Genomic DNA, 18,226 nt, shown 5'->3' on the forward strand with positions numbered 1-18,226 from the left:
GAAGTTTCTTCGGCCTTAGACGTGTTCAATACAGGGTCTGTGTTCTGATAATGTTTTGATAACTAATTCATATTAATTTACTAAATCATAACAGACGCTATCATTTTCCCCTATTAAATAGTGTTGACAGCTTGGTACTTTTTTTAACTCGCGGATGAATGGAGCAAATGCATCCCAGTAAAGTGGTCGTCAATTTTCTACTAGTTCTAGTCTCGAAGCCTGGATACGACAGCCTGTAGACAAAACATTCCAATATACGACGGTAATTCTTGTTAATGCGTTGTCTCGAATGCATGGCTATCAAAGCCTTTTAGACAGTGTTATGAATACTTAAGTCTCTTAAGTTTGTAATTCTGGCGGTGTTACTGACCCCATTTCTAAAAACCGCGGATAAAGGATGCCCTATAGTTAAAGGCGACGTAACGTTATCAACATCTTCTTGGGTTATTCTTTTTCAAGTTCTTAAAACGGAATTGGCCTCTGCAGTTCCAAAGAAAGCCTCTAGGGGGCCTAAAGTTAACGTAGGAACACGAGATATCAAAACGGGTTCTACTGCAGTGCCGTGGGAAGAAGCTATAAGCCTGTAACCTAATCTGTTCTTCACTTACCCAACATAATAAACATCATGAAGATCCATTCATTAATTTGTTCACACACACACACACACACACACACACACACACACACACACACACACGCACACACACACACACACACACACACACACACACACACACACACACACACACACACACACACGGTATTACATTACATTACAAATTAAAATGCATTAATGATGAGTAATTTGTCTGTATGATAATCATGCATTTTTAAAGCGTTGATTGTGCCGAACATATTGCCTTTCAACCGCACGACGCTTGTGTTCAATCTGTTGCATTTCTAGTAAACATTGCTAGACGACGCTTTTGATCCATGAGACTTCTTGTCGACTACGTCTTTTCGTATATATATTACAACAGATAATTGTGCATAGTTCTAGCATGGATTTCCAGGTAACGATTTTGATACCTAAACTGTAAACATACCCAGAAAGGTGCTAATGCAGAAAACCTTTTATTTGTGACAAAAAGCGCCAATTGCTTGTCAGTTTCATATCTTCAAAATGAGGCTCGCACCCAGTTAACCTGTCCTTGGTGCTGAACACTACTTAATCTCGCTCACAAACACACAAATACATAGCTACACACACAGATGCACATACATGCATATATGTTCTTTATGCTGAACACAGACGGTGCTGGCTTAGAATATACTACATAAGAAAACTGAAATACAGGGAAAACTAACGTTTTTATTAAACAGAGCCTGGTGGTAACATACAGTAATGCCAGCATGTCGTGGTCAAGGAACACTTTCTGTTATCTCCTGTGTAGAGTTCAGATATTCATGTGCTCGGTACAATGAAGTTAGGGACTGCCCAACATAACATCATGTCTTATATTGCTGCTGCCATTTTGCTACAAGATAAAACAAACTAATTGAACAATGGTATTTAATGAGTTATTTCATACGATAGAAATAGAATAGGGTTAATGTAAAGTACGGTTTGTTAACTGTTTCGAAAAAAGTAATCGAAATTCTCAACTCAAATGTCACTATGGGAAATAACTGAATAGCACATCTCTCTCTGTATAGACATTCTGTCCGGGTGCCCTCTGGATTGTCTTTAAACTTTTTAACATGAACATTTCAAAAACTCTTATTTTGTGTAGTGCTCTAAATGACAGGCAATATAATATTTCTTGGGTTCCGTCATATCCTCTGGTCCGACACTAAAACTAAACCACCGGTACCATCTACGGGACTGTCTCCTCAGCGGCCAGCGGAGACGGGCTCCTCTTCCGCGGGGCTGATCGCGTGTGGACGGGCGAGCTTCTGAGCCTTGGAGACGGTAGCCACCACGTGATCCTGGTTTTGTGTGGGAAGGAAGAATTAACCAAGCAGATGTAGAAAGGCGAAATCGTAACCTTTCTCAAGCTCCTGGTTGCGTGGTGGAGCATCGGGCCTTTTTACATCTGCGGCAAAACGCGTTGGACAACCAATGAAAGGTCTTCCCCTCCGCGGGACCGGGAACTTAAGAAATGTTGCGAAAATGGCCAAATTGACAGTAGCTTAGCCTCTCGGTAACGGGACATGTGGGACAACCCGAGCTCTTGGAGGTAAGCAGGAAAAACGGGTATTTCCACACGTCAAAATTGTCATGATTCGTTGCATTTATCAAGTGCAACATTAACAGATAAAAGTAAGGTCCTCATTCGTATAATTGATGTAACAATATCGTTATTTCAAGGTGGTAAATGATAGGATTTCATTTCATTTTATTTATTCATACAGGGCAAATACAACTCAGGCTGTGAAGCCTGTTTTTCAGGTACCCCTGTCTAATTCACATATGAAAACACAAACTACGACTAAGTAGATCTACACAGTAACAATAATAATCAATCAATCATAAAAGCCATGTTACATACATTATTTAGAGAGCGTAGGAATTACATAATTGTGACAAGATTAAGTTGGTTAAACGTGAACGACACCAGTCATAGATTATGGAAATGCGGAATCATTTGCATAATATTCCAAAATAGCCCTTAATATTTCATGGAGGTATGAGGTCTCGGAACTAAGGTCCTCATTTGCATAATTGGTGTAACAATGCAATTATTCCAAAGTGGTAGATGATGGGACTTGTGACAAGTTCAAGTTGATTTTAATCAACTATGAAAATGTGGAAGACATTTGCATGATATTTAAAAAAAAAAAATCCTGAATATTTCATGGGGGTATGAGGTCTCGGAACTATTGCTATCATTGCGAGTAGATGACACACCTTACGGCGTTCTGCAGCGAGGTTCTAACGCGTCTCCAGTGCGTCAACTGACGTGTTCTTTGCTACACGCCGCCTTCTCTCCTTCAGCTGTCTCTCCATCTGCTTGGTCCTGTGGGATTCCCGGGTAGTGATGACGTCAGAGTCGCTGGTGGAGGTGATGACGAAGGAACTGCTCATCTTCCTGGTCGCCTTCTTGGCTTTGACCTTGGTTGCTTTCTCAGCAGACGTCGTAGAAATCTTGTCGGTCTTCTTGCCCAACAACTCCTGTAATGATCGGTAAATGAAATGAAAGAATAATGGTAATCCGTAAATGTTCCACTTGCCACAAATTTCACATGTTACCTGTATTCAAGTCCTAGATCCTTTCATGAAAAAGCACTGGAATTAGAGACGTTCCCCATTAATTATGCAAATAAAGTCCTGATTTTCATAATTTGCGTCTTATTGCATGCAGGTATAAGCTATCTGCATGCCGCAAGTCATGAAAACCCGTCGCCCCTTTATTCAGTTATCTTCTTTGATAGATTTTGACATAAACGCCACTGCAGTTCCAGAACAAGGCGCCTGAACCTACACCACTGTTCTGGCATGAAAAACTATTTGCCAATCAAATACGAATACCACAGCATGTCAACAACAGAAAGATACAAAACCGCAAGTTAGCTGCAGTACCAAGGGAAGGTGCCTAGGAGGCCCAAATATATCGGCCTGTAGCTTCGTCTCCCCAAGATCTACCCAGACACGTTACCAAGTATCATCACAAACAATCCAGACTACAACAAGAAACAGAAACACACAGTTTCTGGATTCTTTATGGATTGTGATGATAATTGGCATGTGTATAAGGATTGGCAGACGGAGGTCAAGGTTAATTTGGGGCCACCTGGTGTGTGGTCTCGGTACTTCAGCAGAACGTCCGGTTTTTGTATCTTGGAATTGGTCTTGTTTTCATCTTTTCAAGTCTGAAGTCGAACCATTCCCTCACCTGTCTCCTAACCTCCGCGTCGCTAAGCTGCCTCTTGAGATCGTCAGCAGATTCCGGGCAGGGCTTCTTCACCTTCTCACGACGTTCCTCCATCCTCTTCTCCAGTTTCTTCAGCCTCATGCGGTAGCGGGGAGGAGTGTCGGGGTTCTCGGCCGGTACATGGAAGGCGACGGCATTGTCGCGCTGTTTCAGGCCGGGTAGCACCCCCTCATCTCGTAGCTGGACTAGGATGCCGTTTGAAGATCTGGCTGGGCGCGACATGATGGGTGTGGGTGGACTGCTTACTGGAATCGTTGACGCGTCTGAAAATATATCAAAACCGGGATCCACTGCAGTTCCGTAGAAAGCCACCAGGAGACACGTTAGCAAACTTGGTGTTTGATCGTTTATCCATCTAAGAAACATATAGCAGACTAGTCCCTCAGCAACATGAAACAAGTTATCTATAAGTGGATTGACTCTACTGGGGCATACGGCAGATTTTCCCTTTCATGGCCTTACACAACTCCAAACAGACGATACCCCCCTGCAGATTTTCATAACGGTGTATTCGGCCTAGGAAAAGAAATGTTCCGTTTGCGATAACGGTCCTTCCTGAGGGTTGGAGGTTCTGCTTTGTTTGTAAAAAGATTCTAGCCCGATTGATCCCGCAAACATCGTCTAACAATGTTACACTGCATCTGGATACTAAGATTATCAACACCACATTGTGATCATACCGATATACATTGTACAAGCGCAATGATGTTATCAAATTAATGTTTGCTACACATTCCTACATCAACTGTTAAAAGAGTGTGAAATACTGGAAGGCTGTAACAAAATTTGCAAGACTTCTTTTAGTTCTGTTTTGAATTTTATCACACAGATGTCAAACCGAAACTCTTTATGTCCATTGCCAGCGGTCGACTAGCGGTAGGCTAGGTAACCTAGGTCGGGTAACCGGAAACACAACAATTTTTCCGCCTAACTTACCCGCGGTCTCTCTGACCATGGTCTCGTCCTGGTGTTCGTCTCCAGGCTTCTCCTCACCAGGTGAAACCTTATTCACAACCGCACAACAGGAAAACAACGCTACCAGTTGGTCCCACATTTTGAGCACTTTGTCAGTGTTGAGCCAGTGGAATGCATATATGGGGTTTGTACTTTGTTGTTCCAAACATATCTTGGAGATGGAATATGACGTCATAACGCAGTGTACGTTCGAGGAACGTTGGGCGATTGTTGTGAGTCATAAATGGCGCTACTGGAAAAGTTACTAGTATATTGATCCATTGACTAACGGCTATTAAAAAGCTATAACGTCTGGCTTACTGTACGGACACACAGTTGTGTTTCCGGTCACGGTTACGGTACCAAAAGGGTTGTTAGGTGGGGATTCTTTTTCTCTCTTTTTTCGTTGTTTTAGATTTCGGCCGACGTGATCTAAGAAATACAGTTTAACATTGCGAAACTGCAACCAGAATGAAAATGTAAGGGTTCAATAAAAGGATTATAGAAAAAAAAATCCACGAACCAAACTTCAAACTAAACACAACTCATACACTACAACGCGATATATGGAAAACATATAACTGCGAAAAGACAAATAGGCCGACAAAAAGAATCCCGACCCATGATTTTTTAGTCCTTCCATGGACCGAGTGTAGCATCTGATTAACTATTACTGTCCGATCCGAGCAGAGGTTAGGCGTCCTCTAGCAATGTTTACTAGAACTGCAATATCATGCCGTAAGGCTTTGTCCCGTCGAAAAGCATTTTGCTGCGTACGGTCAGTGTGTTAGAAATACATGCAAACTACACAGACGTTAGAAATTAGATGGACTCCCGTGGCATGAACAAAGTACAATATATGGCAAATAACAACAGTGATAATTTTCAGAGACTAATCTACATATGGCATACATTGATAGCTAAACTAAGTCACTATGAGGAAACACTAATGAATTTTAATACTTTGTATGTGGGTTTGTCTATATTTGTTTAGCATTGATATTTTGGTCTCGCTTTTGAAATGCATTATGTGTGCTCTGACCTATATATATAGATGGGAATCGGACATGATAACAGCATAATGCTGAAAAAAATGTCGGTCTGTGTATAAGGTATCTGAAATCTACAATTGAGTGCATGAAAATTTTCTTTCTTCAGTATAAGATTAAGAAAGGCATGACATTACAAAATGAAATGCAAAGATAAGCACTGTGTTAGTATAATAATTATGCATGCATTTCTAAAGTGTTGTTTGTGCCGAGTATATTGCCTTTCAACCGTACGACGCCTGACTTCGAACTCTTGCAGTTCTAGTATACATTGCTAGGTGACGCTTTTGATCCATGGAACTAAACCCTCTTTGACGAGTTCGTCTTTTCGACAACAGATAATTTTGTAGTTCTAGTATGGACTGCCAGGCGATGATTTTGATACATAAACATCTTCAGAAATGTGTTAATGCAGAAAACCTTTTGCTTCTGGCAAAAAGTGTTTTTGCTTGTGAGTTTCTTACATTCAAACAGGCTCGATCACCCAGTTTACGACCTGTCCTTGGTGCTGAACACTACTTAAATGAATCATTCACAAACGCTGACATACCACCTGTCATGCATTCAATTACATCTGTCCTTGGTGCTGAACACTTTCCACACACACACATACCTGCCATTGATACTGAGCACCACACCTTTAAGACACACGGACATATCCGTGCATGGAGCTAAAAATGAGAAAAAAAATCTTCTCAATGTTCGAACGGCTGGTCTTAGTATCCGTTCTTAGCGTACATTCATTTGTATCTAAGCATTGAAAATGTGCGGTCGTGATTTGTTGTTTCTAGTCCCTAACATTTGTGTCTGTACATTTTCATCCGTAACGAACTCTTGTAGAGGTATAAAAACACACCAGGGATTATCATCACACTTACAGCAGCAGGAATGTAATCTAGTCATACATCGTCTCATGCGCAGGAGTCCCGGCACGCGGGTTTTTGTGAGAACTGGAACAATGCGAGAACACGAGCAGCGAAAGTTAGCCTTCTACCTGCTAGGAAGCGACTGGCTGGCTTACCAGATCACGGAGCTGATACGAGAGATGTTCGGGGCGGATCCAGACGTGGTTGTGTTGGACACGTGGGACATGAGCGTGTGTCAGCCGGGCAAAGACAACGTTCACCCAGATCAAACGATGGTGGATAGTCAACTAACCAGGCTGTTGTCTCATATCTGTCCAAACCAGACGGGTTTCAAAGGCAGATAAAACAACGATTTAACAAGAAGTCAGAGATGACAGACTTCACCCCCCTTCGCACAACTCTAATCTGTGTACACGGTGAATCGCAAAATGCAAAACAAGACAGGTTTTGAAAATCGAAATACTTTTTCGAATGTTATATGGCGTTGCAATACCATATGGCATGATGATAGCAAGCCAGAGTAGGAGACCGAGACTGTTTTGTTACCCTATACTTGTGTAACCAATGAAATTCCATGTAACTAAGCGCCCTCTAGTAGGTAGGTTTTTCTTTAACGCAGCTTCGTTTGACATGGCAGAAGCGTCGTCTATCGAATCGATTGCAGACTGCATGACGATAAAGACGAAACGTTGTTCGATGACCCGTCCGTCCATGACTTTACCCTTGTGACTTTGTGAGGAACGTCAACCTTGTTGTCTCTGCATAGGAATGACCTCGGAATAGTCCATCTTAGCACGGGGGGATGCATGGGAAGTGAAATATATTGCGTTTGCCTACAAATGTTGACTTTCTTCAGTTACTCATTGTGTCCAACTAATTATTTCCAGAGTGAATATATTCGAAGTAACAATGACATTTTCCCTCTACTAGCCGAGTCAGAAAAACGTCACGGACAATCTTCTAAGCAGTTTTAGGATATGTTTGAATGCCATTGGCCTTACCATTCACGTACGTAAATAATGCAATTTGACTCTGGAAGAGTGGAATGTGCTATTTTGAGAGCTGTTGTGCTGGTAAGATTAGCTTGAACAAAGAGAATTTTGTCGGCTCTCAACCTCCTGGACATTCTCACGTCAATCAACTTTGCTAGTGGAACGGACAGGAGGATCAGTGTTGATCCATACGAAATCCCCGAATGGCTACACTTGGATGTCTATTTGCTTGGTAGATCAAGCTACACAGCACAGATACAACTAGAGTTCCACGAATACATTACAGTCGCCAAATAATTAGGGCTCATTACGGAGAGTGCCTTTATCTAAGACTTAAAAAATCATTTGGTGGTCCAGGACTAGTATTGTGTCTAGTGTGTTGATATATTTACAACTGGTCATGAAAACATCTGAGTATGTTGATATTATATGGGCCACAAGGGTTTGATTTTGCAGTGTAAGTTGAAAGTAATGATGAAATGGTACAGTAACTGAATATGAATAGAATAAATCTTTATTCCATATCATAAACATTTTGAAGGACATGGTAGTAAATGTGACTTTTCAGTACCTAGCAGTCGGATACAGTTTTGGTGCAATGTACTCTACAAGCAGAGGAGTGGGCGCGGCTGGTTTTCGTCAGGCTTTCTATTTTGTGCCGTTTACTTTATGTCGCCAACCGTGGGTTGGACAAAAACGCCCAAAACACGTCAATAACCGACCGGACCCACTCCTCTGCTTGGAGAGTAGTGCAGTGGCCCATCTGTTTATAGCCAAAATTCACCGGGATACAAGTTTGAGCAGAATATAGAGAAGTCCAGACAAAACAGGGTCTGCACCCTCGCAGATTTTTTTTTTTTCATTTATTCATCCATGGTGATACGCTTTCAATGTGCCCTAGGCTTTACTAGCCTACGACAAAAAACTCAAAGTTACAACAAAAATAAGTAAAAAGTTACTCAAATTACTAAATGATACAAACTCAAAATTACATATACTATACAGATACTGTATATAACTTGCAAGTTGTTGCACAAAAAACAATAGCTTTAAGTCAAAAGAAATTCTTACCATAAACAACTAAATCATTCGAAATGAGTTTGACGTTTTATTTCAAAACGTTTTTTCAGAGCAATGATGTACATAAAAACAAATAGTAGATAATGTTTTCTGGTACTTTTATGAATTTGTTATAATAACCTCACAGATAATCATAATTTCACTTACTAGCCATTGTTGATGGTAGTATTTGCAAATTAGTACAAAATGCATGCAAAATGTTACTTTAAGCTGCTTTTGGTCTGTAGGCCTTTATTCAAATATGAATTGCAACTTTGTGTCACATCTTACAATCTCGTTATTAGTAGGTATTTAACTTATAGTGGTTCTTATTCTGCATCTAATTTCAGATTGCTGTTAAGGTGTCTTAAGGCAAATTAAAGAGCTCATTTACAGATCAATTACTCTGGCACATTTGCTACTTTCATTTTACATCTTGAACTGTTTGCCAGTCGGGCTGATAGTGTCACTTAAAATTTGAAACAGAGAGGAGGCATATCATTAACGACGAAAGAGAGTCAGAGGCTATGATACATGAAGATAAAAAGCAATATAGTCCTGTTTACTTTGTAAGTTATCACTGTGACTAATATTAAAAAAAAGAATTGAAACGGCTTTGTAAAGTCTTTTGGGTGACGGAAAATACTTGCGAGAGCTTCTTAACACTTAACCAGTCAGGAGACAAACGACAATGTTTTTGTTATGAGGCGAAAGGAACTGCCGTGTCTTTGCGATACACATTCAACGCAGGTGTAACCACCCAACCCACACACAAACAAACCCAATCCCCCCGCCATGCACGATTGGCCGGGTATGTGTGTGCACTCGGGCCCGTCCCGGTGGGAAGCCAAACTGCTGATCACTTTTAATCAGACAAAAGCAGCCAGAAGTGTGAATTTGGCCGTATAATGAGCCCAACAAATGGCCCTCCTATAGGCCTTGTACGGGGCCTGCCCCAATGCTAGGTGCCGAAGTGCAAAGTTGGCGATATCTCAGCAACCGTTTGAAAGTGTGGTGAAAAAATTGGCAGAGTTTTACATCTTGACTAGTTCTGTTGTATGATCGAAAGAAAACCCAAGGTCAAGTTGGTTAAATCAGAACCCGGATATACCGAGTCCGAATCCCTGACAGATCCGGATGTTGTGCCCTTGGGAAAGGCACTTTACACCAGTTTGCTACATTCGACTCAGGTGTCGGAGTAGCTAGCTTCGGACAAGACGTTAAATGGAGGTCCCGTGTTTGAGACGATCCACACCTTGAGCAGTTTAACTCTATTCAGACCGGCATTTTTGGTCATCCTGGGAGGGGGTGCTTTTGAGGCCCGCCCCTTCAGCCCCCCGTAACTCATAAACTACTTATCGTATGACAGCCGTTTCGAGGTCAACTGAATACTGGCATAGCCACGCCCAATGACTAAACAAACGCCAGGTAACTAAAGAAAGAAATTACGCAAGAGCCGACGAAGAACCACTTCAACACAACACCTGTACCGCCGTCCATTTCTGTGCAAGGGAAACCTTCAATGTTCCTATGTTTGAGGCTTAAATACCGTCTGTACTACGTAAAGCTGAAGCATGTATGGTAAACCAACCGGCAAGTTTACATTCCTGGCCCCTATTAGGAAATGCACATTTACCCTACCTTTCACAGAGCCGCCCTTGCCATGGCGGACTTCTCATATGACCTTTGGACTTCTATAGACTTCGTTGTGCGTGCAGCTGCAATAGTGCTGCGTACCTAAACGTAACATCAGGTACATGTACAGGTACAGGTACAGAGGGTACCTGAATAATTTGAAAAATTTACATGTGTTTTTCTGAACTTCCTCAATAATGACAGAAACAGCAATCAACTGTTTACAACTTGTCAGTATTTTTATTCAAAGAACATAACTAGGTTTCCTACCGCCAAACTCCATTGGCCTTGCTACCAAAACTCCCAGCCTGTCTAAATGATCTGTTGCATATTAGTTACGCTGTTCCAATGTGTCACTTTGGTCACGTTTGGTGTTGCATGAGGTTATTAGGTTAGGAGATCAGTCACAAAATAAGCACATTTATATCGGTACAGTACCGGTACTTCATGATTCGGTATTTTGATACTGTACCTAATCATTTTTACGGTACAGTACCGGTACACAGTGCTGGTACGCAGCCCTAGCGTGTAGTATACGTATTTCTATGTCTAAGCGACACCAAGTGATTTATATTATTTACAGCGTTAGGCACTGTTTACCGCAACGTCCAATTCATCAGACCAATAATTTTTGTTCAACAAAACATAGATTTTACGGAGTAGGCTATGAAATGGTAGTTTGACAAAATGATTGCCTTTTTAGATCCTACTGTGGCCGTATGCTTTACAAATTAAAATACTGCTTCTAATTCAGAAGGTCCTGGGTTCGACTCCCACCCCTCTCCAACAGTTCTTATGTTTTTCATAACTTTGTTGAATCCCAATTAAAATACTTAAGATTTCTGGGGGCCATTATGATTATCAGATAACCTTCCTTCGCGCTATATTTTGAGGTGGAGGTCACTAGAATCGGACGTAAATTATAAGGTGACAAGAATGGATCTCTCCAAAACCGTGTGCATCTTCATGGTAAGATGGAAGAACCCTCAACCCTCAAGGAACCAAATCACATAGATGTCATTCAAGGGCAGAACATACATTATTAGTCAAGCTGTTGGCACACAAAAACAGGTTTATGGCTTCCCACATGTCCATAAATTTTCACCAGTACAAATAGACTGTCAGCTTTGTGATTTTATCTTAATAAAGGCTTTTCTTTCCACACTTTACTAAGGACATACGGTGTACATTTGTGGAGCCTGCATTAACTGTGAATTTGTAAGCAGATGGACAGTCCGAGGAAGTACGCTGCGTTTACGGTGCTAACTGCTGTCGTTATCATCCTAACGGTATGTTTTTGCTTTACTTTTACCATTTCCAGACCATGTTGATTACCCCAATGCCTATTGCAAAAATACCAGCGAACGCTATTATGTTTTATTATGATTGACAGCTTGAGGGCATTTATATGGTAAGGACCTGTACCTAAACCGCTGTACCTGTACTCGTACCTGTACCTGAATATTATTTAGGCACACAACCCTGAATTAGATAAAAATGTAAGCGACATTACAATGTTGTTCTTCTTATGCCATGCAGACGTGGCGGTTTCCTTTTCAACAATTAAGGATCTGGAACAAGTACAAGACTCACCATCAGGATGGTCTGAATCAGCTGTTGTCGAAACTTCGCCTCATGGAACCACCAGTTAAACCTTGCCTCGTCAACCTGTCTCTATTCTTCGACCAGGTCACGTACCCAAAATACACGACTATCGTCTTCAACAGAGAACATCTATATCACCAAGGCGACATTCTTACCGTGAGGGTGGTGGCAAGAGACAAAGAAGGAAGGCAAAAGACGTACGGAGGAGACTTTTTCCGTGCCAGACTCATCGGCAGTGACGGTTCACTGCAGGCCAGTAGCGCCGGTCACGTCACTGACCACTGTAACGGCACCTACACCGTGCTGTTCCCGCTTTACTGGGTGGGGAACGTTTCCGTGAGTACAACATTTATTTGGAACTAAGTACAACAATTTCACACAATCAGTCCGGTTGTATTTTGTCGTTGACAACGTCTTTCCTGTCCACAGTTACTGCATTTTTTTGTCTTTGTCCGTTTTCCCCGGTCTTTTGATTGTGCTTGCGCAGACTTTGTTTGCCTTCGAGCTTCTAAAAACCTTGTAGCGACATTTGCTTCTCTTGTTTTGCCAAAGACATAACCATCTCTACATACCGTCGTATCTTATACATCAGATAAAGATCCAGCTTGTCCATCCAAGCGAAGCAGTGAAGGTTCTACAGAGCGTACGAGAAACTACGAACAAGAGAGTCTTCTACTGCACCTTCGTCGATGTGAAAACGAAGGCTACACAAACACGGCAATGCTTTAGCTCTGTCAACCCGAGCCTGCCGCAGCACCAACAGTGCGATTTCTCCAAACGGGAGGTGAACGGAACCTGGGTTTGTGAGAAGCCGGACAGACTTTCGTGTTCCACCATCTCAAAGTGCCGATGGGACCAAGGCATGAACAGGAAAAATACACTGCGCTTTGTGTCTCAAGAGGAAAGGAAACTTTTCCAAAAGTAAGTCCTCCCCTTTTTTTAAAGTAAGACCTTCGAGCTTCAACAGTTAGCTTGCACTGACAGCCACATAACAATTTATTCTATTACAGACAATATCTTCCTAGTACTCTTAATGAATTCAGACTTGATATTATTCTACGAATATAGATATGCATAAGCTTCGACATATATTTGCATAACTTAGTATATTTACATTTAAGCGTAAAATGTTATAGTCAACAGGAATCACTTTCCATACACTGGGGTTATCGAAAATGTATGGCAGTTTTATCGAATACATTGTTTATTTCCATTACCCGTGACATACAGGCCATATCTTGAGGAGGAACTTGAAGTAGATCCCAAGGAGCCCATACGTGTCCTTAAGACCGAACTGCCCGCAGCTCAACACCTTCCAGCGTGTACCGGGAACGCCCGTGAGTCTGGAGCTTCACTGGGACATTGGTCAGGCAAGGTCTGGAGGTCATCGGTCTGCAATGTCCGAGTGTTCAGTAAGGAGGACATCCAACTGTGCCTGGCTAACAAGACCTTGTACATGCAAGGTAAGCATCATTAGTGATGAAGTGGAAATGACGATTATGTTTGGCTATATATAAGGTCGGGAGAACAAGTCCGAGTACAACTGATGATCATAGTAGTAGACACAGTCACTTCACCGGGTCTGCAACTTGCAGTCATGATATATATTATACAAAAAAGAGCTTCCTCAATGTAACTAATATCTAAACCAGCTTTGTTTACCTCTTGTTGTTTTTGTTGTTGCCAATTACAGAATAAATCTTATTGTTTTCTTACTTGCTTAAGGCTGTCTGTTGTTTCCTTAGTGTAGGTTAAAACTGAGTCAACATACTTTTATATTCCTTTAACTTAGGTGATTCTACTATCAAACAATGGGGCGAACGTTTGCAGAAGGTAATACCGTTGCACCACAATGGTACACCAATGGATTCCACAGGTTTGTCGATGTTTCCTAAAAGCCTTTCCTGAACTGGTCTTGTTCTAACAAGCGTTCTGCATGCATCATCAAAGATGTAGCCTAGCTGTGAAATTGTGCTCTGCATGTTTTTTAAACAAAAATCACAGCAATACATATAGCAGACGAGTGTCTTCATCTTATTTTAGAATGCTCGACAGCTTATAGCTATATGGTGTCACTTGACCGTAAAGATGTATATTATGTGACACCCTGCAACTTAACACGCCACATATCACGTTACCGTTAGTCGGGATGATGTCGTACAAAAGCTGTTGCAAGAATTCAAACTAACCCTGAACTGGTCCATTTTTGTTTGAAGCTCTTCCAGCTGCAGGAGACAACAGCCAGTGGAACATCTCTGTTCGCTACCGATTCCACCACTTCCCCGCACAAATAAAAGCTGAAATGAATTTTCATGACTTCCGTTACATTGTTGATGAGCTCGATATCATTCACGGAGGGCCAAACACGGTAGTAGTTCTCAGCCTGTGGGCTCACTTTACGGCAGAGCCGCTGGAAATGGTCCGGTCGCGACTGTACGCCATACGGGGCACCATACATCGCCTCATGCGCAGGAGTCCCGCCACGCGGGTTTTCGTGAGAACTGGAACAACGCGAGAACACGAGCATAAACGCTTGGAGTTTTACCTGCTAGGAAGCGACTGGCTGGCTTACCAGATCACGGAGGTGATACGAGAGATGTTCCGGGCGGATCCAGACGTGGTTGTGTTGGACACGTGGGACATGAGCGTGTGTCAGCTGGGCAAAGACGACGTGCACCCAGATGAAACTATGGTGGACAGTCAACTAAACAGGCTGTTTTCTCATATCTGCCCAAACTAGACGGGTTCAAAGACAGAAAAACGGTGATTTAACTAGAAAGGTAACATTTGCAAGCAAATACATAACGTTTACCTTCACATGGTCTAGCTTGACAAACTGCTGTTTATTCTTGCTTAAACACATTCAAATGCACAGTGACCAGTTGTCCAGCTCTGTCCTGCCACTTACTACATAACGTGATCGAAGACCACTGGATGTCAGCTACTTTACCTGTAACCATGGTGACAGCCGTCTGGTGCAGGTCATTGACCTTATTTGTTTGGAACGGAAGAAGAAGCTTAAGAAAAGGAAGAAGAGCGAGAAACGGAGCAAGAACAAGATGATCAGAGATAGCAGACTTCACCCATGCATTTCTCTATCGTATACACTGTATGTTACCTATATATATGTATTGCAACTAATCTATCCTTTACTCCACTGCCCTAATTATACTTATGCCATACATTCCTATGTTAGATATTGATACTTTACCTGATAATGCTTTTGCTTCTATTGTCTATTGCTTGTGAGTTTCTTATCTTCAAATTGAGGCTCACACGCAGTTAACCTGTCCTTGGTGCTGAACACTACTTAATCTCGCTCACAAACACACACACAAATACATAGATACACACACATACGTACATACATACATGCATATATGTTATCAATGCTGAACACAGACGGTGTTGGCTTAGAATAGACTACATAAGAAAATTGAAATACAGGGAAAACTGACGTTTTTATTAAACAGAGCCTGGTGGTAACATACAGTAATGCCAAGATGGCGTGGTGAAGGAACACTTCCTGTTATCTCCTGTGTAGCGTTCAGATATTCATGTGCTCGGTACTATGAAGTTAGGGACTACCCAACATAGCCCCTGACCAAAGGTTTTGCCCATACTGTCCAATGAAAATTGAAGATGAATTTCACTTTGTCATGGAATGCTCTAGATATGATGTTTTACGTAATAAGTTATTCACATGTCTCAAAACAAGAACAAATTTTAAGAGTATCGATACTAACGACCGTTTTGAGTATATATTAAAATGCAACAATCCACACAATACGAAAATAGGTAAATGTCTTAACGACTGCTTTCACATTAGGAAAAATACCGAAACTAATGATTAAACCAACTCGATCATAACTGTTACGCTATATAAAAATGTATGCTAGCCCTTATTGTATTGTATTAGTAATTAGGATGCTATATCAAAATATATACTAGCCCTTATTCTATTGTATTAGTGATTAGGATGTTAAGTTTTATTCTATACTTCTACTTTGTATCATGTTTACGAATTCTTGCCATACTTTGTACCATGTACAATTGTCGTGCAATAAAGTTCTTCATAACATAACATCATGTCTTATATTTTTGCTGCCATGTTGCTACAAAATAAAACAAACTAATTGAACAATGGTATTTAATGAGTTATTTCATAAGATAGAAATAGTATAGGGTTAATGTAAAGTACGGTTTGTTAGATTTCGACAAAGTAGAGAAATTCTCAACTCATGACACGTGTCCAGCTATCGATATCACTTGGGGAAATAATCTCTCTCTGTATACATTCTGTCCGGGTGCCTTCGGACTGTCTTTAAACTTTTTTTTAACATGAACAAGTCAAAAACTCTCATTTTGTGTAGGCTCTAAATAACAGGAGTAACCACCAAATATTGGCAATATGATATTTCTCGGGTTCCGTCATATCCTCTGGTCCGACGCTAAGACTAAACCACCGGTACCATCTACGGGACTGTCTCCTCAGCGGCCAGCGGAGACGGGCTCCTCTTCCGCGGGGCTGATCGCGTGTGGACGGGCGAGCTTCTGAGCCTTAGAGACGGTAGCCACCACGTGATCCTGGTTTGTGTGGGAAGGAAGCACAAGCACAAGCAGATGTAGAAAGGCGAAATCGTAACCTTTCTCAAGCTCCTAGCTGCGTGGTGGAGCACCGGGCCTTTTTACATCTGCGGCAAAACGCGACGGACAAGTAATGAAAGGTCCTCCCCTCCATGGAGCCGGGAACTTGAGAAATGTTGCGAAAATGGCCAAATTGACAGTAACTTTTGGAGGTAAGCAGGAAAAACGGGTATTTCCACGCGTCAAAATTGTCATGATTCGTTGCATTTACCAAGTGCAACATTAACAGATAAAGTAAGGTCCTCATTTGCATAATTGATGTAACATTGTAATATTATTCCATAGTGGTAGATGATGGGACTTGTGACAAGTTTAAGTTGGTTAAACGTGAACGACACCAGTCATGGATTATGGAAATGTTGAAGACATTTGCATAATATTAAAAAAAAACAACTGAATATTTCATGGCGGTATGAGGTCTCGGAACTATTGTTATCATTGCGAGTAGATGACATACCTTACGGCGTTCTGCAGCGTGGTTCTGACGCGTCTCCAGTGCGTCAACTGACGTGATCTTTGCTACACGCCGCCTTCTCTCCTTCAGCCGTCTCTCCATCTGCTTGGTCCTGTGGGATTCCCGGGTAGTGATGACGTCAGAGTCGCTGGTGGAGGTGATGACGAAGGAGCTGCTCATCCTCCTGGCCGCCTTCTTGGCTTTGACCTTGGTTGCTTTCACAGTAGACGTCGCAGAAATCTTGTCGGTCTTCTTGCCTAACAACTCCTGTAATGATCGGTAAATGTTCCACTTGCCACAAACTTCACATGTTACCTGTATTCAAGTCCTAGATCCTATCATGAAAAAGCACTGGAATTAGAGAAGTTCCTCATCGATTATGCAAATAAAGTCCTGATTTTCATAATTTGCATCTAATCTTGGTCTGTCTAAGCTACCTGCATGCCTCAGGTCATGATAACCCGTCGCTCCTTTATTCAGTTATCTTCCTCGATAGATTTTGACATAAACGCCACTGCAGTTCTAGAACAAGCCGCCTGAACCTACACCACTGTCCTGGCATGAAAAACTATTTGCCAATGAAATAGGAATACCACAGCATGTCAACGACAGAAAAATACAAAACCGCAAGTTAGCTGCAGTACCAAGGGAAGCTTCCTAGGAGGCCCAAATATACCGGCATTCAGCTTCGTCTCTCAAAGATCTACCCAGATACGTTACCAAGTATCATCACAAACCATCCAGACTACAACAAGAAACAAAAACACACAGTTTCAGGATATTTGTGGTCAGCATAGCGTAAGAACTTCTTTGTGGATTGTGATGATATTTGGCATGGGTAAAATATAAGTGTTGGCAGACGAAGGACCAGGTTGATTTGGGGCCACCTGTTGTGTGGCCTTGGTACTTCAGCAGAACGTCCGGTTTTTATATCTTTCAGTGGTCTTGTTTTCATCTGTTCAAGTCTGAAGTCGAACCATTCCCTCACCTGTCTCCTAACCTCCGCGTCACTAAGCTGCCTCTTCAGATCATCAGCAGATTCCGGGCAGGGCTTCTTCACCTTCTCACGACGTTCCTCCATCCTCCAGTT

General features: G+C 41.8%; 3 protein-coding genes across 3 annotated transcripts; 1 reads left to right on the forward strand and 2 right to left on the reverse strand.

The window, feature by feature from the left end:
* Positions 1–1,287: 1,287 nt before the first annotated feature.
* On the reverse strand, positions 1,288–4,097 carry LOC136434121 (uncharacterized). The gene is made up of 3 exons (XM_066426887.1): positions 3,837–4,097; positions 2,852–3,115; positions 1,288–1,929 (listed from the first exon to the last, which is right to left on the reverse strand). The coding sequence occupies exons 1-2, from the start codon at positions 4,095–4,097 to the stop codon at positions 2,876–2,878; spliced, it is 501 nt and encodes a 166-aa protein (XP_066282984.1). The 3' UTR covers positions 1,288–1,929; positions 2,852–2,875.
* A 5,549-nt stretch (positions 4,098–9,646) lies between these two features.
* Positions 9,647–15,439, forward strand: LOC136432299 (NXPE family member 3-like). The gene is made up of 6 exons (XM_066423491.1): positions 9,647–11,719; positions 11,970–12,371; positions 12,628–12,956; positions 13,266–13,498; positions 13,828–13,911; positions 14,252–15,439. The coding sequence occupies exons 1-6, from the start codon at positions 11,657–11,659 to the stop codon at positions 14,773–14,775; spliced, it is 1,635 nt and encodes a 544-aa protein (XP_066279588.1). The 5' UTR covers positions 9,647–11,656; the 3' UTR covers positions 14,776–15,439.
* A 694-nt stretch (positions 15,440–16,133) lies between these two features.
* LOC136434122 (uncharacterized) lies at positions 16,134–17,818 on the reverse strand. Its single transcript, XM_066426888.1, has 3 exons — positions 17,813–17,818; positions 17,140–17,403; positions 16,134–16,622 (listed from the first exon to the last, which is right to left on the reverse strand). Exons 1-3 carry the CDS (start codon positions 17,816–17,818, stop codon positions 16,527–16,529), a joined length of 366 nt encoding a protein of 121 aa, XP_066282985.1. The 3' UTR covers positions 16,134–16,526.
* Positions 17,819–18,226: the final 408 nt, after the last annotated feature.

Source organism: Branchiostoma lanceolatum, chromosome 4 (genome assembly GCF_035083965.1).
Source record: "Branchiostoma lanceolatum isolate klBraLanc5 chromosome 4, klBraLanc5.hap2, whole genome shotgun sequence".
Taxonomy (NCBI): domain Eukaryota; kingdom Metazoa; phylum Chordata; class Leptocardii; order Amphioxiformes; family Branchiostomatidae; genus Branchiostoma; species Branchiostoma lanceolatum.